This window comes from Callithrix jacchus, chromosome 12 (assembly GCF_049354715.1).
Source record: "Callithrix jacchus isolate 240 chromosome 12, calJac240_pri, whole genome shotgun sequence".
NCBI lineage: Eukaryota > Metazoa > Chordata > Mammalia > Primates > Cebidae > Callithrix > Callithrix jacchus.
The window spans coordinates 88481724-88505538 of NC_133513.1; the positions used below are offsets into that span (position 1 = coordinate 88481724).

Here is a 23815-nt window from a genome sequence, read left to right on the forward strand (position 1 = left end):
GTGGAAAAGATACTGTAACATTTAACACATTGTCTACTGCAAGACTTTACAGGGCACTTTCACAACGAAGAGGGAACAATGACACTCATCAATGGCTTAGAAATAAGTTGGAGTCAGTGATGACATGGTCATCTTAGACTGCCAGCCTCATTCCAGTGTCCCTAATGGTCCATGGATCTCAGAGAAAGCCCCCTCACCTCTATAGCTCTGCCCAAGTAGACTGTTTCAATAGCTACTCAGAGAACATCTGTGGGCACTGTGCCTTGCGGGTCTCCGTGGTGAATACAAAGACAGATATACCAGATGCGGCTAATTGTGGCCAACACAGATGGTAATTCTTCCATGAGCTAGGTGTCCAGTCCATTACCTGATTATTTACTGATGGGAATCTTCAAGGTAAGTATTAGCTGTCTACTTTTTTCCAAATAAGAAAATTGAGGCTCATTGCAGCAAACACAATCCTGCAAGTTCCTACAATTTATAGATGGCAGTGCAAGTCATATGACTCCCAAATGCGTACTCTTTCCACTATGCCACTCTGGCCAATGCTTTGAAATAATAGGACTCCTTTTCCAAAATGCAGGTATCTCCAAGACAATTACTCCTGTTTTTGTCTGCTCGGGCTGCCGTAACAAAATATCATAGACTAGGAGGATCAAACAACATGCATTTATTTCTCAGTCTGGAGATTGGGAAGTCCAAGATTAAGGTCCTGGCCAGTTCTGGTCCTGGTGAGGGCTCTGCTTCCTAGCTTGCTTCTCACTGTGTCTTCACATGAGGGGCAGGAGGTCAAGCTCTCTAGAGTCTCTTATTTTACTTTTTACTCAACAGTTTGTTTAGAGACACGGTGACTCCCACGAAAGCACCAATCCCACCATGAGGGCCCCACCACATGACCTCATCTAACCCAAATGTCTCCAAACTCCATCACATTGAGGGGTGGGGTTTCAACGAAGGAATCTGGGAAGGGGGCATTCAGTCCGTAACAATCCCCAGCAAGCCATCAGTCTAAAAACAGATGGCTTATACTTTGTTTCTTATAGTTAGCTTTCTCTAGCCTAATTTCCAATTGACCCTTAGTCTGCAGCCTCTGCCTAGGGCAAGTCCACAACAATTTTTTTTTTTTTTTTGAGACAGAGTTTTGCTTTTGTCGCCCAGGCTGGAGTGCAATGGCACGATCTCAGCTCACTGCAACCTCCATCTCTCAGGTTCAAGCAATTCTCCTGCCTCAGCCTCTCAAAGTAGCTGTGATTACAGGTGCCCGGCACCACTCCCGGCTAATTTTTGTATTTTTAGTAGAGACAAGATTTCCCCACGTTGGCCAGGCTGGTCTCAAATTCCTGACCTCAGGTGATCCACCCACCTCAGCCTCCCAAAGCACTGGGATTACAGGCATGAGACACTGCACCAGCATGCAATTCATGCTTTCCTCTCCAAAACTGTCCGTGAATTTTGTCTTTTTCCATCTCTTATGGAGCACTTCAGCTCTCCCATGTAAACCTGCATTACAAAACTCATCAACGAGCTCAAGGGAACAAAAGAGCTTTCCAAGAAAATCTACTCTTTGGACAGTCACTAGGGGTAACTGTAGCTAACATTGCTACCCACTAATGTAGTAGCTTACCGGTATTTATCTTCCCCTCTTCCTTACAAAGAGGATCCTGATTTTTGTTTGCGCAGGAATGTGCCCAGCTATAAAGCTCTATTTCCCAGCCTCTCTTGCAGCTACAGTTGCTCATGTGGCCACAAGAAACAGTTCCTTCCGATGAGATGTAAGGGAAGTCACCAACTGGGGCTTTCAGGAAAGCTCTTTAAATGCAGGTGTGGTGGGCAAACTCAGCTGTGCATGCCTCTTCCCCCTGCCCTTCTTCCTGACTGGGGCATAGATGGAACACAGGTGTGGAGATGGAACAGCTATCACGGTGCAAGGGAAGCTGCAGAGTTAAGAAGGTCAGGGCTGAAAGCTGGAAAGAGTCTGGGTTCCTAATAGCATCACAGAGCTGCCTTGTTAGTCTTGGGCTACTTCTGGACTTCTCATTATAGGAGAAAAACAAAACTCTCAAGTTACTTGCAGTAGTGGTAATGCTGGGATAAATTATATAAGGGTCTTACTACAAATTCCAATTCCTTGGCCTACCCTCAGAAATTTTGGCTTAGCAGGTCTGGGTGGGAGAATCTATAGTTTTAGCTAGCCCCTGTGGTCATTCTGCTACAATGATCCTTGAACCACTGTGTGAAGTAGTCTGAGGCTCACAAATCCAGCAAGGAGCAGAGGGGTGTGTGTGTGTGGAGAAGAGCATGTCAGTGATCTTGAGTTTAGCTTTCAATGGCTACCAAAAACTTGGCCAGGTGTGGATGTCAGATAGGAAAAACACCTTGTTTGGCTAATTTGCAATTTAGTGATGAAGAGCCTCCCACACCCTCATCTAACTAGAAAGCTGATCCAAGCTCCCATTTGTGAGTGTGGAAACAGGCAAAAATGTTTAAGTAGTTACCCATTGTCACAATGCCAGAAAGTGGCAGAGCTCAAAAAAATTCTAGAGTCCCAGTTCAGTGCTCCCTCCATGACACTGGGCTGCAGATAGTACCATGAACCTTTAAAGTGTCTGCTCACCTCTCCCTCCCATTTCCTTTCTGTGAAGCAGTGCAGTAGGACACTGTGGCTGCCACTGTGGCCCCCATCCCAGCCCTTTTTTGTTCTCTAGCAGCCATACCGTTTAAGTGAATGAATCTAGCTCTCAGCTCCATGAATCAATTAGGATAACCCTCTTCCTCCATGCAAATTTCCTCCTTTCTTACCAGTAGAACACTTATTTTCTTGGAGCTGCAATGTGCCCAAATAAAAAAGCTACACCTCCCAGATCCCTTTTAGAGAGAGGAGGCCATGAGCTGGTTCTGGTCAAGCCACTGGGTGGCTGGGGGTTCTTCCTGGAATGTCACTTATAAGGAGCAGCTGGCAGACACTCCTCTGCCTATGGTTCTTCCTTCTTCCTGCTGGCTGGAATGCAGTCCTGATGGTTGGAATGCCACTACCACATGGACAAGAGCCTTGCCCTAGGACAGAAGAGCACAAATTAAAAGCAGCCCCAGGGCCTGATGCCATCGTGGAGGCATTACCTCAGCCTTGAAGCTGCCTACCTCCAGAGCTCTTTTTACATGAGAGAAAAAGGAACAACCATGTTTAAGCCCTAATTCTTTGAACTTTCTGTGGCATGCAGTTCAACTTAATGTGTGCAGTTATAGCAATGATTGCTGCAGGCCAGTTTAATGAGTGGAGCTTGGGGTTTCTGTCTGATGATAGTAGTGGTCTTTCTCAGGGCCCAGATGCAGTCCTGCCTTCTCAGTGGTCTTCACAAAGGGCCCCAGCTCTCGTGGGTTACCTTCTATTTAAGATTCCTGGGCATTTGTTGTCTGGTTGGGAGCTCACTGTGGTATTTGTGACACAGTTTCAGGCAGGACTTTTTTTATAGCCTTTTCAGGCAAGCTATGCCAGAACTCCCCATCCAGAGGGCAGGGCAGTCGGGGTGACTTGCCAGACCATGTAAGGGTCTGGATGAGAGGCAGGCTTTGCAGCCGGCCTGGAAACATGTTCCACATGACACCTTCATTCTTGTGCTGGTAAAACATCCTCAGAGTAAAAGGAGCAGCATGTGAGTGAGTGCTTATTTCTTTAGGAGGCCCCCATGAGACAAGAAATCTTTCAACTGCAGACTGTCAGGCTCCAGGGGCCTTAGGGACAGGAGCTAGATGGAGGGAGAGTGAGGAGGGCCCAAGCTGTCAGGTGATCCTGAGGCAACAGGACTGGCAGGGAGGAGCTGGGGGGATGCAGTGAACTAAGGATGTCAGCTGGGGCGATGTGCCACCGTGGTAGCTTGCTCAGGTCAAACCCCACCAACTTCAGATCTCACATTTTTAGTCTTCAAGCTCTTGAAGCTTAACCTTCTGTTTACCTTTTCTCTCTCCCAGCTGGAGTCCCTCTGTGAGATTTGCCTGTGCTGCTTCCACCAAAAACACTGTTCAGGCTGATGTCCTTTCTCCCCAGACTGCTTCCAGAGAAGAGACCATGCCTGCAAGCAGGCGCACGAGGGTCACAAGAAAGGAAAAGGAAGGGGTTAAGACAAATAAGGGAGAAAACTTTAATCAGGCTGCAGGCTTTTCATTAAAAAAGTTTATTTCTCAAAATAGGGGGAAGAATCCAAAGTATTAAAATAATCCTCTAATGTTTGTTTTGAAGGAAAAGGATAGGATGACAAATAATTCATACAAAAATTTGAAGCATCACTGCCATAGATATTCCTCCGGCTCAGTGGGGAACATCCTGAAACTCGCAACTCCTGTCTGCAGCTCAGGTTCCAGCTGCATCACGGGGAACACAGCATCTCTTGGATGCGGGAAGCTGCAAGCATCTGGAATGCTTATTTATTTACCCCGCAAATAAATACAAAAGATCAATCTTCACAGTGGAAATGATTCCATCTATTTTTGTGACTTTCTGATGAGAATGCTAAAAAGAAGAGTTGCTCCTCTTCTAAAATTCCAAATCTTTCCTTTTTGAAAATGACTATGTATGAAAGAAATAAAATGTGAAAAGATTTGTTAAGGATGACTGGCTCTAGTACCGACTAAATGCCAAGGGAGACTGTGACTCACTGAGGTGACACAAAGCAGCCATGGTTTTTCCTCACCTTTTATATGGGGAAAATGCACCCTTCCATCCTTGAAGAGAATTGGACCTGGCAAAGTCCCTATTTAGCTTTCAATGGCTACCAAAAACTTGGCCAGTTGTGGATGTCAGATAGGAAAAACACCTTGTTTGGCTAATTTGCAATTTAGTGATGAAGAGCCTCCCACACCCTCATCTAACTAGAAAGCTGATCCAAGCTCCCATTTGTGAGTGTGGAAACTGAGGCAAAAATGTTTAAGTAGTTACCCATTGTCACAATGCCAGAAAGTGGCAGATTTCTTACTGAAAAAAAAAAAAGGGTGAGCTGGGAGCTGGACTGTGCACATCAGCCAAGACTGATATTGCCAAACTGAGCCCAGAGGCATCCATGTACATTTTCCAACAGGCAGACCCTATCAGGAATTGGGAGACAGGAGCGGGCTCTCTCCTGAAATGAGACAAGTTTAACTGTGAAGACCTTTCGGAGCATTCCCGGGTTTTCCTGGCTCTTTTCAGTTGGTGTTTCTCTGAGGAACAGGGAGGTTCTCATGAAGATATTTTAAACTTCCATGCTCTGAGAAATCTGAGACCACGTGGTCCTTCCCTCGCAGCAGCCACTTAGTAGTAAGCAGTCCCTCAAGTCCTACTGGTCCCCGGGCGTGGATTCTTGATGTACTGATTCCCACTTCAGCTCCTGTGAAAAAGTATGAATAAAGATGTGGCTTTTCCCAGCCTCTTGGTTCCTGTCCATGCCCCAGACCCACACTACTTCTTTCCCCTTACTTGGTACCCTGTCTTCCTGCTAACTCCTCACCCGTCCTCCCCAGGACAGCTGAATCACCCTGTGCCCATAAGCATGCTCTCTGGTTACTACAAATCATGATGCCCCCTCTTCTGTATTTTAACCCCAGCGCATTTTGACAATGCTATTAATATAAGTGCTGTCTCTGATATCAGTTTAGCATCTGAATTGCATACCACATTTTGACATCTGGGCATGTTTTGAGGGGTACAACAATGTTTACCATGATGGTTTCATCTCCTCAAATACTCTTTAAATCTTAGAAAGAAAGGGACATGTTCTTAGTATCCCCTAGAAGTCTTAGACATAGGCACTCATTAGACAGTTACTGAATACATCAAAGGGTTACTGTTCCTTCCCCTTCCTCTTGCTGCCAGCTCAGACCTAGGGGACATCAGGGGTTTTCCTGAGCCTGGCATCGTGTTCTGCTCTGTATACAGTGGAGGCAGGGTTCTCTCGTTCGTCACGGAGCATGTAGTATGTACTAGGCACAGTGTTAAGCCCTGGGGATAAAGAGAATAACAGATACAAGGTCCTGTTTTTGTGGAGCTGATATTATAGCAGGCAAGGCAGCCAAAGGACAGGTGAGTAAATAATCTCCTGTGGTGCTCAAGTGCAGTAATGGGTGCTATGACAGAGACTGTGTGGTGGAGTTGGGGACACGCTGGGTAGGGTGGTCAGGGAAAGCCTCCCTAAGGAAGTGCCTTTTGCTTGAGACCTAAACAGTGAGAAGGAGCTGGCTGGGGAAAACAAGACAGAGGTGTTGCAGGCAGAGAGAAGAGCAAGCAGGAGAGTCAGGGGATGTGCTCTGGGTAGTGGTTGGTAAGGAGAGTGAAACCATCAGGATTCAAATCCTGGTTCAATGGCATAGAGACCAGATCACTTTGGACACGCTACCTAACTTCATGTCTCATGCTTCAGTCTTTTCATCTGGAAAACAAGAATTCATTTTGTAGAATGAAGTGACAGCATGCTTGCAACACATTTAGCACAGTGCTGGGAATGCAGTAAATGCTCAATAAAATCTGTTACTGTCATTAATGGATTTCACAAGGAATTTAACTCAACCAGCTTTCGCTCGGAGCTGGTGTTGGAAGGACAGTGAAATGGTCTTTTCTTCGTCCCTCATCCTGGATTTTCATTTGAACGCTGGGTACCCCAACCCTTAAAAATATGTTGCCATTTCTTTTTCAAGTACAAAGATGGAGTACAAAGATCAGTGCAAGTGACATGATAATTACATCAAAATCCCAAGATAATAGAAATGGGGAACTAAAAATAAAGAGCACAATGACTAAGAATAACTGAGTTAAATTCCCTTTCATAATCTTTAACAATTTGGTGAGAACTATTTCTCCAGGCAGATTATCTACTCAGAAAGTTCAGAGGGATTACGATGTGTGTTTTTCTGTCTTGTTTCATTTTGTTTTAGAGATAGGCCTCACTCTCTCCCAGGTTGGAGTACAGTGGCACCATCTTAGCTCACTGCAACCTCGAACTCCTGGGCTCAAGGGATCCTCTTGCCTCAGCCTCCTGAGTAACTGGGACTACAGGCTCACACCACCACACCTGGATAATTTTTCATCTCTGTAGGGAGGAGGTCTCACTGCATTGCCCAGGCTGGTCTCGAACACCCCGACTCATGAGATCCTCCTGCCTCCGCCTCTCAAAGTACTGGGATTACGGGCATGAGCCACTGCATGTGATCTAAAATGTTCTGAGTGGTTGAAATAATTCTCAAATATTCAGAAAATGTGTCACAAACATCTTCTTAGAGTTTTATATAATGGTATGCCTGAAAACCAGAGACTGTCCAAATAACCCCAACATTACAGAGGGCTGGAGATTTTATACCTAATGGAAGGGAAGAGAAAAGCATCCTTCTGATGCTTTTTATTTCAAAGTCTGCTGTAGAAGGGAACCTTGCACTTCTGGCTGGTCTGTTGGTTTTGATGCTGGTACTTAGTCCCAGGGCACCTTCTTTGGTCCTACTCTTGTGAGGTTTCCTACCTCTGAAGGCAACCTGGTGGTGACACTTTGAAGAAATAAGTCTGTAAAAAAATGTTTTTGAGGGACGCAGCACGTACCTCTGTAGCAGCCTGTGCACAAAGGCAGGCTGTGGTCTGCCCATGCTGTAGTGGGAGAACCCAGGCTTTGGACACACAAGTTTGGGTCTGAATGCCAGCTGTGGAACTTTTGACAAGTTACTACACTTCTCTGAATCTCATTCTCTCTCTATGAAAAATGAAATACAAGTAACTGCCTTATTAGCATGTGAAATGCTTAGAAAACAGGCCTTCCACCACCTCATCGGAGGTTTCATTAATTATTCTCTCTGATAATCCTACAGCTTTAATATCTGATGTCACAGTACTCTTTTAGAATCATATAAACCAGCATAGCAGTAAAGAAGGTGCTTTTTGGCCTTGGTTGCTTTGACCCTAAACATGTGTCTCTTCCCTTCCAACATTTGGCTGGAAAGGAAGGCTCCAGTTAGCTTATAAATGTGGCATGGTCCCAGTGAGAACTGGAAAGAATTGTTTTGAAAACAAAAATGCACTCCATGGATTAAAAGGAAGTTAGGTCACATGATCATTCATGTTCAGGGGCCTTACTTTACTTTGGTAAGGAAGCCTGTTGATTGGGCACGTGTGTTTGCCAAGCACCAGAGTGAACTGGATGAGACGGGAGGAAAGCTCTCCTTTAGTCAGGACTAAATGCCCCCAGACCTAATTTGAAGACACCTCAGTCATTAAAATGAGGATGGCCTTGAAATTCCTCATCAAAATGAGTTACTGTGTGTACTTCATGCAACACTTTTGTATGGCAGGAAGCACCCAACAGTGCTTCACAGGGAACTTCTTTCTTCCCAACCAGAGTCTTTCTTACCCAGTCCAAAGCGGTAACCATCAGAAAAGCGAGTGCTGGCATTCCAGAACACACAGGCACTATCTACATGCTGCAGGAAGAACTCTGCTGTATTTTCTGCAGGGTAAAAAAAGAGAAACCAAGTTAGGATGATACCCAGAGAACATCCCCATTTCCAGTCATTCACTGGTCACAGATCAGGGTGGGGTCTGTGTCCCCACTGGAGCATCCTCATGTGTTGTCACATATTAAACATTCGGGCTTGTGAAAAGTCTCAAGAGGAAGAAGGCAAGTCAGCTTCATCAATCACAGTGTTGTGGAAAGACTGGGTTGGAATCCAGATCTCCCATGCAGGTGACCTGCCTACACTTCCTACTTATGGACTCCAGAGCCAGACTGCCTAGGCCTGAACTCCAGCTGTATACCCACTAGCTGTGTGACCTTCCGCAGGTGTATAAAACTCTCTGTGTCCAAGTCAAAGGGGACTGACATTACCTAGCTGACAGGGTTGTAGAGAGGATGAAATGAGTTAGCACCTGGGAGTACTCATCCTAATGCCTAGCACACAGTGAGTGGTTGGTAAATGTTGGCTGTTAATAAGGGTGGTACTGCTCTGGTGCCACAATAACTGACTGTAATTTCCTCAAGGGGGCCCTACTAGCAACCTTCACCATTGAGTCTCTAGTGCCTGACATCCAGGAGTGTCCCTGTATATATATTTGTGGAATAAATGAACAAATAATGTGCAGAGTTGGTTCTGTCCTTAATCTCGTGGGCCTTGGTTTCTTTAGCTATAAAATGGGTTTATTTTAACTACCTCATAAGATTAGTTGCATGCATTTAAAGATAATGCCTCTGACAGGGTTAGTCATCTTCAAGGCAGAGCTAACCATCCCTGCCCCACCTCCCCTGGCTGTGACAATATAATGAAGTGATATGAAAACACTTAGCCAAGTACCAAATGCAGCCACACCTAAGCATTACTGTAAAAGCCTACTCAAATTATGTGTTTTTTTGCAGGCCAAGAGGGGACTAAGAGGAGCAGAATCACCTTGGGGATGAAAGCAGCAAAGGCAGACACTATGGGGGAAGCATCTGGACACTGACCGTTCTCTGTGACAATGACATCAGTGTGGGAGCTGCCATACTTGTGGATGTGGTCAATAGCATCCTGAACGTTGTCCACTACTTCAATGCATAATTCCAGGTCCCCATACTCAGTTCGGAGTGACTTTACTTCGGAGGGGCTGAAGGTCAGATAGGAGGCAAATTTGGGGCCTGCGTGAATTTTTACCTAGAACAGAGGAAGTCCAGGGGCAACAACATAAAAACAACTGAAATAAGCAAGCTCTAGGAGAGAACAGAAAGGTGAGCCTGTAAAATCAGACCAAAGTGGCTCCTATGGCCTGGACAACTGAACTAGTCCTACTTTCCTCCCTCCATGCTTTGACCAGCCACTCGCCAGCAATGGGCCCTCAAGACAGGAGCAGGGATTGAAGCAGGAAGCCTTTGAACGTTACGAATGTGCAAGGTGTGCCAGGCATGATGGCTCACACCTATAAACCCAGCACTTTGGGAGGCCAAGGCAGGTGGATAACTTGAGGTCAGGAGTTCAAAACAAGCCTGGCCAACATGGTGAAACCCTGTCTCTACTAAAAATACAAAAAAATTAGCCAGGCATGGTGGTGGGTGCCTGTAATCCCAGCTACTTGGAGGCTGAGGCACGAGAATTGCTTTAATCTAGGAAGCAAAGGAATGTGCAAGGCGTTTAATGGGCTATCAACATAAGCCTTGACTTCTGGCATTTTACTGAAATGAATACTTGACAATAAAGATCCCAGTCTCTGCATATGGGACATAGGCACTGGACTCAGGTGGAAAGAGGGAGGTGCCACATATACATTCCTATTCCCTGCACCCTGGTGAAGTACCCGGTTTTCTCTACTTTAGAGGTAAGCAGTACTTGGTCAGGTTCTTTCAGCACCTCGAACTGTGGCTACTCGTACAATTCCAACTATGTCAGTCTGGCCCTACCCCTAGGTTCAGCTCAGCCCCAGGCTCTGGCTCTAATCCTGCTTCTGGTTGGAGGAATTTAAGGATTTTGAGGCTGCTCGCCAAGGCCCCCAATCTGGGATACAAGCTGGATTCCACATAAGCCTTGTTCTCTGAGACGTCCCTGGGACAGAGGTCATGCCTTGATTCTTTGAGACCAAGCTTTGGCCTTGGCTCAAGTTATAAGCGATGTCTGCCTTATCCTCATTATTCCTGAGGCCCTCCCACTGTTTCCTATCTGGGATCTCACTTCCTCCATGTTCCTTGGGGAATGGAACCTCATCCCTGTTCAAGTCATCCTTCTGGCTTTACTTCCTGCCATACAAAAGTGTTGCATGAAGTACACACAGTAACTCATTTTGATGAGGAATTTCAAGGCCATCCTCATTTTAATGACTGAGGTGTCTTCAAATTAGGTCTGGGGGCATTTAGTCCTGACTAAAGGAGAGCTTTCCTCCCGTCTCATCCAGTTCACTCTGGTGCTTGGCAAACACACGTGCCCAATCAACAGGCTTCCTTACCAAAGTAAAGTAAGGCCCCTGAACATGAATGATCATGTGACCTAACTTCCTTTTAATCCATGGAGTGCATTTTTGTTTTCAAAACAATTCTTTCCAGTTCTCACTGGGACCATGCCACATTTATAAGCTAACTGGAGCCTTCCTTTCCAGCCAAATGTTGGAAGGGAAGAGACACATGTTTAGGGTCAAAGCAACCAAGGCCAAAAAGCACCTTCTTTACTGCCATGCTGGTTTATATGATTCTAAAAGAGTACTGTGACATCAGATATTAAAGCTTAAAATGCATCCATGCAGAGAGTTTAACAGATTATCCAGTTTTGCCGTGAGGGCATCTATCATATTTTCTTGCAGTCATGAAGTTAGGACACAGCACAACTTTATATTTGAAACGTATTGGCTTTTGGTTTGTTTATGACCTTAATAACATGGTAAAAACACAACCCAGGGAGACATTCTACAAATTACTGACTCCCAAATATCACCGCATTAAGTACATTAATAATGGTAACCAAAGACACTGGTGGTGGGCAGTGAATGCATATAAGTTTTTGGTTTGAAACATTTCTGCACCATCTCTTCAAATCAAATCCAAAAAAGAATATATGTTTGGGAACAAACTTTACACCTTGACACCTGAATAAAAGGTCAGAAACAGTTCGGTCAGCATAGTGTCATGTAGTCTGTCTTACCTTTGGACCCTCTTTAGCACACAACACATTCCACCTTGTAATAAAGCTATTTGTATCTTGGTTTGGTTCGCTTTCTAGAGGGCGGGGGTTGTGTTTTACTCACCTCTGTACTTAGCATGGAACTTTGTACATAGGAGATGTTCACAAATATTGTTTCTTAAACTGCCTTATATGGTATGGCTGTGCCTGGTCTAATTCTGCAGGCTTCTAAAAGACGGGAAGTAATGTACTAGTCCTGTGAAACTGGCTTACCTGTTCCACTCTCAGCATATCAATGATCTGGTCAAATAACGGTGTCCTGAGCAGATCCCGATGGATTAACAAAGTCTCCAAAGCATTACAGGCAGCTGGATATTCACATTTAGAGTCTCTGACTGAAAGAAAATGAGAAAGAATTGTTTCCATTAACATGATCCAGAGCTTCAGAGGATGTACTATTTCCCCCTTGTAAAAGAGGAGACTCCAACCAGCTCACCTAGCCTGGTGACCTTATCGACACTGGCCTCGGAATCCACATACATGTGGCAGATCCCTTCGCTGTGCCCCATCACTGGAATTCCCTTAGCAGCTTTCTGGATGTCTCTGACTAGCTGGGAAGAGCCACGTGGAATAATCAGATCTATCATCTTGTCTAGGCGGCAAAGATCCTCAACTTCTTCTCTGGTATTGACCTTTAGAAGGAAAGAAGAAAAAGATAAAGAGCATCTTCCGATGACACAAAATATAAAAACTGCACCTTCCCTTTTACAGATAAACACCTGTACACTCTGAGAACTAAATGAGACACTGTGAAAACTTATTCTAAAAATAAAATTAAGTTCCCGATCCTGGGAATCAAAAAGTTGTCCAGCAAATGCTTATCAAACACTATACATCCGGTGCTGTGCTCCGCATTACAGATCATGCAGGACACAGTTCATGCCCTCAAAGAGCTGAGTTGAGTAGGGAAGGAAGCACTAGGGTACTGCTAGCCATAACATAGGACAGACAATTTTCAAAGTGCCAGAAGAAGCACTAAGGGTTGTCTGTGGAGGTTAAATGCAGTATAGACTACTCTAGGCCATGAGGATCACAAAAGGGAATGGCTGCTCTGTTGGTTTTCTATTCATAGCACTAAGAAAATGTTGGGTTGGTCTTGCTAGGGAGTCATGGTTCTCATGAGTTCTGATGAGAACTCCTACCTTGGGACATGGATTGAAATGACTTAAAAAGCCTGTGGGAGGATACTAAGATTATGGACATTTTGTTTGCTTTTGATTTTTAATTTTTCTCCATGTGGTCATATTACTTTTACAACAAATATATGTATGTATCAGAATGTTCACAGCAACTTTATTCCACACAGCCCAAAACTGGAAACAACTTAAATATTCATCAACAGAAGAAAAGATGGACTGTAGTATATGCAGGTAAATGGAATACTACGTAGCGATTAAATGAGAAAACTACTGCTAGATGCAACAATGTGAATGAATTCCACAGACATAATGAACAAATGACAGGCAACAAAAATGTGTATTTTGTTTGATTTCGTTTACATGAAGTTTGAGAATAAGCAAAAGGCTGGGCATGGTGGCACATTCCCATCACTTTGGGAGGTGGAGGCAAGTAGATTGCTTGAGCTCAGGAGTTCAAGACTGGGCAACATGGTGAAATTCTGTCTCTACAAAAAAAAAAACAAGCACACACACACACACACACAAATTAGCCAGGTCTGGAGGCATGCACCTGTAGTTCCAACGGCTAGGAAGGCTGAGGTGGGTGGACTGCTTGAGCCTGGGAGGCTGAGGCTGCAGTGAGCCGAGAGCAGAGATTGTGCCACTGCACTCCAGCCTGGGCAATAGAGCAAGACTATGTCTCAAAGAAAAAAAAAGGGCTCATGCCTGTAATGCCAGCACTCTGGGAGGCCAAGGTGGGTGGATCACCTGAGGTAAGGAGTTTGCGACAAGCCTGGCCAACATGGTGAAACCTCGTCTCTACTAAAAATACAAAAAAATTAGCCTGGCCTCGTGGCACGTGCCTGTAATCCCAGCTACTCGAGAGGTTGAGGCAGGAGAATCACTTGAACTGGGAGGTGGAGATTGCAGTGAGCCGAGATTGCGCCACTGCACTCCAGCCTGGGCAATAGGTGTGAAACTCCATTTCAAAAATAAAAGGCAAAAGTAATTTAATGTGACAGAGGTAAAAAAAATAGTTTGTGGGGTGGGGGGGAGCTACATATTGACTGGGCACAAGGTGCCCTCCAGGATATTGGACTCTTCTTATCTTGATACGGCTGGTGGTTATAGATGTGTGTGCATGTGAACAGTCAGAGTTGTTCACAGAATCTGTGTACTTTACTGTATGCATGTTACACATCACTAGAAAGAAAAGGAAGGAAGGAACCTGTGTAAGTTAGGATGTGGTAGAGCTGGGATTTGAATCCCTAAAATCTGTGCTCTTTCCAACCACTATGTTGGCATAAGGAAAAAGCCAGATTCTGGTCACTGAGTGTGTAATGAGCAGGTTTGTAGACATTCTCCCAGCAGCCAACAGAATCCTGGAATGCTGGCGCAAATGAGCCAAAAACAAGGATCTGGAGTCAGCCTAGGTCCACATCTAAACTCTACCACACACCATGTGACTCTGTGACTCTGAATCTGTTTTTTCCAATCTAGAAAATGGGTCTAATAATTAACGTTATTTTACTCATGGGACTCTTGTGAGGATCAGATGAGATACTGGATAAAATAAATGAGCCCTGCACATAGCAGGTGCTCAGTAAGTCACAGCTATAATTATCAAACTTCATTTGACAGTTGAGGAGAGTGAGAAATGGTCAAAGCAATGATCTTAGTAATAATAGTGACAACAGCATGATCTCATACTCACACACTGCATGACAGTTTATGACCAACTTTCATAAAGTTTCTCATCTGACTTACCCTAAATCACTCTGCCAATGACAAGAACTTAGGCCTCACACTCTAGGTCTGGGACTACTGCTGCCTTGTGACCCAAAGAATGAAGGTCTAATTGGCATTCTTGTAAATAACTAGTACCAAGACACAGCTATAAGGGAGGGCCTTCCTAAGCCACTGAGGACCCATCTGGCTCTGCAGAATGGCCTAAAGTCTGTAGGCTCACAGGCCTGCTGGAGTGTCAAGCCTGCCTGTAGGAGTGTCTTGGCCCTATGTGGCCTAAGTTTTACTTTAAATTCCTAAACACCTGATCTGGCCCCACTGGGCTTGAGTTGGTGCATTCCCAGGGACCTACCAGCTGCACGGCCTCCTTGACTCCATGGATTGAGAGGGCCTCCTGGGTCAGGAGGTGGAGAATCCGGTTGCTGTGTGTAGCCTCTTTCCCTCCTTTGAGTAACAAGCCGTTACCACTTGCAATAGCCAAAGCTGCCACCTGCAGATCAAAGGGAGAGCAGTGGATCAAAGGGGACAAACAGTAATAGTGACAGTAATGTTAGCGTTCATAAGCACTCTTCCTGTGCTGAGCAGTCTTCATCATTTTATAAGGCCTATGCTGTTTCATCCTCACAACACTGCAGTGAATTAAGTGTTTGTTTTATCCCCTACTTTACAGACAAGGGACACTGAAGCCCAGAGAGGTTGATGACTCCCCAGAGTTACACAGCTTATAAATGGTAGGGCGGTGAACCAGACTGAGGTGGTTTGACTCCAGAAGGAATCACTGGATTTTAGCAACTAAACTATACGGCTTCTTTAGCACCATTAGCAAAGAGAACTGAGTTAAGGCCAGGGCCATACGGCACCCCCCACTGTGGAGAACAGGGTCTTCAGCCACCTTTTTAGGGAAGCACTTGCTTTATCTGACCAGGCTGAGGCTGGGCAGCTCCTCTGGCCACATCCTACTCTGGCCTTGGAATTGTTCTGAGATCTCCAGTGCTTGCTGCTAAGAATCTGGAGAAAACTAGAGCTCCTGCCAGCCCTTGGGTAGCTATGGTAGAGAATGCTGAGAACAGAGTCTTTCCGACATGCCTGTCTGGGGAGGAAAAGGTAGACCATCCAGGAGGAGGGCTAGTTACCCTGTCAGGGCAAAGAGTGAGTGACACTGCACTGATCATCCTTCCTCTTATAAGTTACATAAACTTTCTCCAGACCAATGCACAGACACAGAATACTGCACACAATTTTTAGGATTCATAGATTCTGTGAAACCATCCAGGGTTAGGTCCAGAAGAGGAGCCTCAGCTGCTGTTAGCTAATGAGGAAAACTTACTCCTTGTGAGGGATCAGCTTGTATGGATGAGTGGTAGCAAAGTAAGTTCATGGATACAGTCCACAGAGATTTAGGCCCATTTCTACTAGCAGAGGTGAGTTTGGCAGTCATCACTGGGGCATTTCTGCAAGACGGCTATGTGGCCAGAGAGGCAGTGTGCCAGCATCAGCCAGGGACTGAGGATAGGCCTCAGTGCTATGGGAATTCCTTGGTGAACAGGCTGGTTTTAGAGGATGTCAGAGAGTAGAGTGGCTGGTGTTTTGTTTTTAAAACAGAATTTCCCTTTGAGACTTTAGGGCTAGTGCAAAGAAAGAGCTGGTATCATCCTACAGGACAGTCCAGTGGAGGAAATGCTCCCAGAGTTCCAGGAGGGAGTTTAGGGTTATAAAGTGGGGTCATTCGATAATGACACCTTGTATTTCCCAGAATGGCTGCTCGTCAAAAACTTTTAATACATGCTTTCTCAACAGTAGCCTGTGATATGTCGACTTGGTTAAAGAGGGTTGCATTCTAATTTCCATTAACTACTGAAAGTTCTTTTTCCTAACAGACGTACCTATAGGAAGCCATCTGTGACACTGACAATAAAGGGGTCCTTTTCACGTGGGCCAAGCCAGTTATTCATGAATGACTGCAGCAGGCTAGCAGAGACTCGAGGTCAGAGAACAAAGTGAACCACAGGTTAAGATATTTAGAAATTTGCTCCTGCACTGTGGTAAGGTAGGTTGATATGGGCTTCAGTCTCAGTTGCACCTTACAAGTGTGACAGGACTACTACCTTCTAAGAGGTTCAGTTCTCCAGCTCTAAAATGGACATATGAAAGTACTTTAGGATACTGGAAGAATCAAGAACCATAAATTACTGAAGAACAATCTGAGAATTATCTTTCTCAAAAATTATCTTTTTCTGGTTAAAATAAAAGACCTTCACACACATACACATACAATTGTCTTTGGGAAACTTATCTCCAGTATTGAAAATATATTCTTCCTTCAATTTCCGCACCAGCCCCCAATAGCAGGGTATTTATTCCCCTGGGGTATATACATACCTGGGGTAGACAGTCAGGACGAGATTCAAAGATCACCAGCAGAACTCCAATTGGGACAGTCACTTGTTCCAGTTCCAGGTTTTTGGCAATTCGGGTGCGACGCAAAACACGCCCCACGCTGTCCTGGGAGGAGGCTGCGATCTGTCGCAGACCGATGGCCAGGCTGTTCAGTTTGGATGTGGAGAGGCTTAAACGTTTCAGCAGAGGAGCTGCAAGTCTCCCTGAAAAGGCATTAAGAGAACAGGATGAAGTAGCAGACCTGGCAGGCTACAGCCACCAAGTAATGTGTCTTTTTTTTTTCTTTGAGCCAAGGTCTCACTCTGATGCCCAGGCTGGAGTGCAGTGGCATGATCTTGGCTCACCGAAAGTTCTGCCTCTTGGGTTCAAGCAGTTCTCCCGCCTCAGTCTCCTGAGTAGATGGGTCTACAGGCATGCGCCACCTGGCTAATTTTTGTATTTTTTGGTAGAGATGGGGTTTCATCAGGTTGGCCAGGCTGATCTTGAACTCCTCACCTCAACTGATCTGCCTGCCTCGGCCTCCCAAAGTGCTAGGATTACAGGTGCGAGCTGTCTTGATGTTTTACTGAACATGTGAACTGCATTAGGAATAGACTTGGGAAGGCAATGACATGCCATTTAAACTGTCTTTTTTGGGGGTCCATTTGGCAGTACACAGCATTATGGAAAGCTGTGTACACTGATAACCCTTTGTGCCACCAATTTCAGTTCCAGAAATTTATCATTTGTGTGAACAAGCAGGCATGTAATGAGGATACTTACCACAGCATTTTTGTAATACTGAGAAACTGAATTCTACCTAAATATTCAGACAGTGGGTTATAATTCAGTTATCATAAATAATATATCTAGGCTTACTGACATGGAAAGCTAAGACATAGTCTACGAAAATGGCAAACTATAAAACAGCATGTATGATATAATCTTATTTATCAAACACTGCACATGTATGTGTGCACAGAGGAAATATGGAAGACATCCAGGATAGTAATAATCTACTTTATCGTTCTATATTATTTTATTTTTTATAATGAGTGAATTATTTTTATAAGAACCAACGAAGATTTTTTGTTGCTTTTTTTTAAGAGACAGGGTCTTGGTCTGTCCCTCAGGCTAGAGCGCAGTGATGCAATCACAGCTCACTGTGGCCTTGAACGCCTGTGCTCAAGTGATCCACCTGCTTCAGTCTCCAGAGCAGCTAGGACTACAGGCATGCATCACCATAGCTAGCTAATTTTAAAAAATATTTTGTAGAGGTAGGGGTCTCACTGTGTTGCCCAGGCTGGTCTTGAGCTCCTGGACTAAAGTGATTCTTCTGTCTCCACCTCCCAAAGTGCTGGGATTACAGGCATGAGTGACCATGCTTGGCCAAAAACAAATGTTAAATTACGGCAAGTTCCTATGCAGAATTTTCTTTAAAAACAGTAGTATGCATGGTGTGATACCCTCTCTCCACACATAAACATGTACGTACATATTCATATATATAGATATGTACATGTAGATACTCAGAAAACCATCTGAAAACATACATCACAAATCATTACTGTGGTCAATGTTGAGATGAGATCACAAAAATTTTCTCTATTTTTTACAGTCACAGCCACCAAGATAAAATAATAAAAAGATTTCCACTTTGGGTGGAAGCAATTGACATTATATTAAGAAAAAAATTAAACCGTCTTTCTACCAACCAATTTACAAATTAATTAATTTTCTTTACTTTTCCTACATGCTAAAAAGCAAGTTTTAATTATAGTATATATTAAATGTTACTTTCACTAGCTTTTCACCTCACAATGCAAGTATGTTTTCCATGTTGCAAAAATTATATTAATTACTACTAAATATTCCATTAATTTGATACAGCTGAATGTACTTATCCACACCTATGTTATTAAATGCTCAGGTTGTTTCCAGTTTTTCAGTGTGGTAAATCCTGCTCTAAGAAACTTTAGATAAAGAGCTATTTTCTTTTTTTTTTTTGAGACGGAGTTTCGCTCTTGTTACCCAGGCTGGAGTGCAATGGCGCGATCTTGGCTCACCGCAACCTCCGCCTCCTGGGTTCAGGAAATTCTCCTGCCTCAGTCTCAAGAGTAGCTGGGATTACAGACATGTGCCACCATGCCCGGCTAATTTTTGTATTTTTATACATGTTTTACCATGTTGGCCAAGCTGGTCTCAAACTCCCAACTTCAGGTGATCCACCACTGAGCAGCTGGGAGTACAGGCATGCGCCACCACCCCCAGCTAATTTTTTTATTTTTTAGTAGAGATGGGATTTCACCATGTTGGCCAAGATGGTCTCGATCTCTTGACCTCATGATCCACCTTGTCTCAGCCTCCCAAAGTGCTGGGATTACAGGCATGAGCCACTGCGCCCAGCCGAGTTATTTTCTTTAGAAATATTTTTTGAGAATAAATTCCCCAAACTGGGATTGCTAAGCCATGCTCAGGGCTTTGTCCTTAACCCACTGTGCATCCTTATGCGAGTTCAGCTGGAACCAGCAGTCAAAGTTCTGCCAACAACATGCTGTAGAACCTTGGGCAACAACCGCTTTACCCTCTGTGGGTCTTAATTCTTTTACTTTAAATTAATGACTGGATAGTATCAAAGATTTCTTTCAGTTCTGAAAATCTACTTTACATTCTCTAATATTATAAAAATTCAAAAGACCAGGTATAAATTCTAGAGGAAGTTCTAAAACAATGGTTAAAAAATGTTTTAAGGAATGAAAGCAATGTTGTTGAACCTTGCAAAAGTTCTTTGAACAAAACACCATTAATATGGATGTTCAAGTTAATGCAAAGGAAATTCAAAACCCCATAAAATCAATCCCTATTATTTTAAGGTGGAAAAAACAGAGAATTAGGAAAAGAAGAGAAAGAGTCAGGACCCTAACTGACTCTCTACATGTCTAGGTGTTTGCTATGTGAGTTCATCTTACTATACCATTAGCACCTAAAGGGTATTTCTGGATAGCACCTGGTGCTAACTCAGGGAAGACAAAAGACTGGTTAATTAACTAAGAAACAAGCTATCTTTATTCTTTCTTCATGGGCTGCACAAACTATTTCTACAACTCTTTCCCATGTACAGTCCATCTGTGTTTAAATCCTGGTCTGTCACTGACTGTATGGCTTTGGGCAACTGACAACTTCTGTGAGCTTCAGTTTCCTTCTCTGTCAAATGGGGATAATAAATAGTAGCTATCTCAGAGGTACTATGTTATGGAGATTAAATGACATCCTGACTGTATAGCCCTTAGCACAGGGCCTGGCAACACAGAAAGTCCTCAGTAAATGCTAGCTATTAGCTTAATGTCTTGAACAGTGAGGTTCTCAATCTTGTTCTTTTTTGTCCTGACCGCCATAGTAGCCACAGCTTGTGACCTATAGGGAATGAAAAAAAGCTCCTTTGGGGGTTGTACTAAAGTATCTGTGGAAGAATACCAGCCACCCACCTACCCTCAATAGAAATGATACATAATATACAATTTCTTTTATAACAATCTTATCTATAGGTAGACATAACAATTATTAGTAAAACTAAAAACCAAAATGACCCCCACCCCTCCATAATATTGACCCTAAATTGCCTGGTCTTTACCCTCTGCCTCCTCCAAGTCTTTTTTGTTGGCTAACAGGATCTCATCACGCTGGTCCGTCAACAGATCAGCCAGATGATGGATAATTTCTGCTCTCTAGAAGAAAGGTACACCATTAAAAAAAAAAAAAAACAAACAGAGATGTTAATCCAAGAAGAGTGCACACCACAGTTTTTAAACCTACTCTACTGAGAGTGCCAGGCCTTGCTCCCACATCCAAGGTCACCACCAAATGAAATTTCCTGACTTCCCATCACTCATTCCCACCACTGCTCCCCTTATTTCTTCCTTCCTCTCTCACTGCCAACCTCTCTTGTCACTTCTTACTTTTCCTCTTTTTTTTTCCTTATGACTCCTGATTTTTTTTTTTTTTTTTTTTTTTGAGGCAGAGTCTCGCTGTGTCGCTCAGGCTGGAGTGCAATGTTGCAATCTTGGCTCACTGCAACCTCTGCCTCCCAGGTTTAAGAGACCCTCCTGCCTCAGTCTCTCAAGCAGCTGGGATTACAGGCACCCACCACCGTACCTAGCTAATTTTTGTATTTTTAGTAGGGACGGGGTTTCACGATGTTAGCCAGGCTGGTTTCAAATGCCTGACCTCAGGTGATCTACCCAGCTCAGCCTCCCAAAGTGCTGGGATTACAGATGTGAGCCATCATACCTGGTCAGACTCCTGATTATTATAATTAGCAAACCATGGCTAATTATTATAATCAGGAGTCATAAGAAAAAAAAAAGAGGAGGGGGAGGGGGCATGATAGATTATGTAACCGTACAGGGCCACTGCTTTGAATTAACATGATACATACAGTCTTACATATTTAATATCATTAGTTCTTTTATTTCCAGGTAAGTTTTTACATCTGTTTTTTCTTCCTTGTAAATTATTTATTTAATGCATTCAGTCAAAGTGAAAAAATTCAGTCCTAAGTATTTGAAGACACCCCAAACCTGACCTTGCTAGATTAGGAAATGTGGCAAATCAGTATGCTGATTACTGAAGGAGTAGAGAGAAGTGGTTTGAAAGGGAAGCTAGGCTCCTTCTTTGCTTTCCTTTCTCTGCCGTTGGAGTTACTTTCTCTTTTCTCAGGCCAAAGGATGCACCAGTATGAACCCACATACATCATCACTCTCAAATCCATCCTTGACAACATAACCCCTGAAGGACCAGCTCCCAGCTTCCACTTGACCTCCTTACCACTTACAGCCTCATTGTGTCTACTACTTAGACTAACTCATGACTAATTCATGCAAGACAGGTCAGAGCTACCAACTATGGAGCAGGCTCTTGAGCTTCCCATCTTCTAGGCAAGTCAAGGGATTTGGAATGGGTCGGGATAAGTAATTTTCCCACATTTCCATTCCCAGTATGTGGCAGAATTAGGTAACCTTCCTAATCTCATCATTTTTATGATGCTTTTAATCAAAGCATCATAGTGGTGAAAAGTTATCTTGGGCCTCTGTCTATAAAAGATTAAAGGGAAAATAAAGTTAAGAAAAAAAAAAGGCAGACCAAATTTGAATCAGACTTGTACCTTGGATAACTCTGTGGGTCACTAGGAATAAAGAGGGAGTCAGCAGGTTTGACTTCTGTAACCATACAGCATGACTCACTCTGAAAGCTAGAACAAAATATCAGCTAAGGTTTATTACCTGCTCAGGTTCCAACGTGGCCAACATCCTTCCTCCAGATCGAGCCATTTCTCCCTGTTGCTCAACAGTAGGCCCTGCGAGAATATGTGCAAATATCAGGTCATGGTAACCTTAGTTCTCTCTCACTTTGCCAGCACATGCACAGGCTCATCACGCCCATAGAAGGAACACATGGCATCCTGGTATGCTTGTTTCACATAGGGTATCACTATGACCAATAAAATAGCAAAAGAATGTGCCAGATTCACTCAGGTGTAAACATAAGAACTTGCCTGTATTTCTGGGGTAAACAATATACTTTATGTTTTCTAGAATTCTTCTGAATTCCACTTTGGCTAATATTTTTTAATGTGCTTGCATTTCTGAATGCAGATTAGGAGGCAATTCTGTCCTCTGTAAACACTCAAGAGCAAATACTGTATCATAGGCACCTTTGCATCTCTACTGCTTATCAGTACCTGGCATCTAACATAGGCCTAGCAACTGTTTCTTGAGAAAATGAATGCTTATATACTTTAACCTAGTGATTTTCCAGAACATAGGCCTAGCTAGGCAGGTTAGTTAGAATTTCACAAAAGTAAAGCAAAATCCAATTCTGCAAATAGTGTTCCAAACAATGCCTTATTTCATAATATTAGCATAACAATTTGTGATCTATAGCCCCACAATTAAAAGTCAGTCTTCAGTCCCATCTAAGCCAGGTGTCACTAGCTCCCATCCACAGGCCTTGGGACCTTATGAAGAACTATTTACCTGCAGGCTTTACTTCTGAAAAGAAGGTACCAACTTTCTTCCCCTCCACGATGTCTGTGATGACGTGTCCGGACACCTTAGGGTGGGTTCCATTGGCAATAACAACAGAAGTGCCACCTTGCAAAGCCCAGAGGGCTGCTTTCACCTGATGAGACAGGTGAGGTCCAAAGATGAGATTCAGACCTATTCACCCACATTTTAAACTTGCAAAAAGATATAAAATAAGTTGATATCAAACAACTTAAGTATATGAGAGAATGTTTTTAAAAGCTTAAGAGCTCTGAAAATACACACAACTCACACACTTTACAGCTCAACCGTGGCATTTGTTGCTTCAAAGTAAACCAACCTATCCTGTTTCCAGTCTGTTCTCTCTTCAGTCTTCTCTAGTATGGGACTCATAACTTCTGCATTTGATTTACTGTGCCTCAATTTAGAAACAGCTAAGTAGACCAACAGCCTGGGGGTTTGACCAGAGTCTGATCTTGAGTACTTTTAGGTTTTCTAAGTGGGGATCTTGTCATCATCTCTGCTGTTGATACATGTGATGCTGTACCTTAGGGGTATAACTTCTAAGAACAATTAATGGGACAGAATTTTTGAAAGATTTCACCAAGAAATATCTGAGCTGATAAATTAGAGGATTTATGAATTATGAAAAATATATAGGCCCTGCTCATGCAGAGTTTACAACATGAACACACTGTTTATATATTGTTAATGAAAAAACCACATACACAGACATAACTAAACATTGGAACACAACACTCATTAAATCTGTATTTAGATATGTACATATTTAGTGAGTATGTGCCTACTATCTGAACCATTAACCCCCATATAATTACAAAAGTAAAAAGGATAAAATATAGTTTGGGCTTTAAAATTGTTACAGGCAGTTAAGGCATC

At 43.5% G+C, this 23815-nt stretch overlaps 1 protein-coding gene and 1 long non-coding RNA gene across 6 annotated transcripts in view; both read right to left on the reverse strand.

The window, feature by feature from the left end:
- Positions 1 to 655: 655 nt before the first annotated feature.
- Positions 656 to 4069, reverse strand: LOC144578714 (uncharacterized). The gene is made up of 2 exons (XR_013525022.1): positions 3951 to 4069; positions 656 to 3054 (listed from the first exon to the last, which is right to left on the reverse strand). It is a non-coding gene; the product is annotated as an uncharacterized LOC144578714 (long non-coding RNA).
- An 84-nt stretch (positions 4070 to 4153) lies between these two features.
- Positions 4154 to 23815, reverse strand: part of ALDH18A1 (aldehyde dehydrogenase 18 family member A1) — a 38471-nt gene continuing 18809 nt past the window's right edge. For all 5 annotated transcript variants that reach the window (XM_009010066.5, XM_009010063.5, XM_035268574.3 and 2 more), the window contains exons 9-18: positions 22907 to 23051; positions 22154 to 22227; positions 20506 to 20599; positions 16878 to 17098; positions 14851 to 14988; positions 12071 to 12266; positions 11848 to 11969; positions 9441 to 9627; positions 8355 to 8450; positions 4154 to 5357 (exon numbers count right to left, since the gene is read on the reverse strand). In XM_009010066.5, coding sequence (XP_009008314.1) covers positions 5176 to 5357; positions 8355 to 8450; positions 9441 to 9627; positions 11848 to 11969; positions 12071 to 12266; positions 14851 to 14988; positions 16878 to 17098; positions 20506 to 20599; positions 22154 to 22227; positions 22907 to 23051 — 1455 coding nt within the window. In that variant the 3' untranslated portion in view covers positions 4154 to 5175. The remainder of the gene's footprint in view (positions 5358 to 8354; positions 8451 to 9440; positions 9628 to 11847; positions 11970 to 12070; positions 12267 to 14850; positions 14989 to 16877; positions 17099 to 20505; positions 20600 to 22153; positions 22228 to 22906; positions 23052 to 23815) is intronic.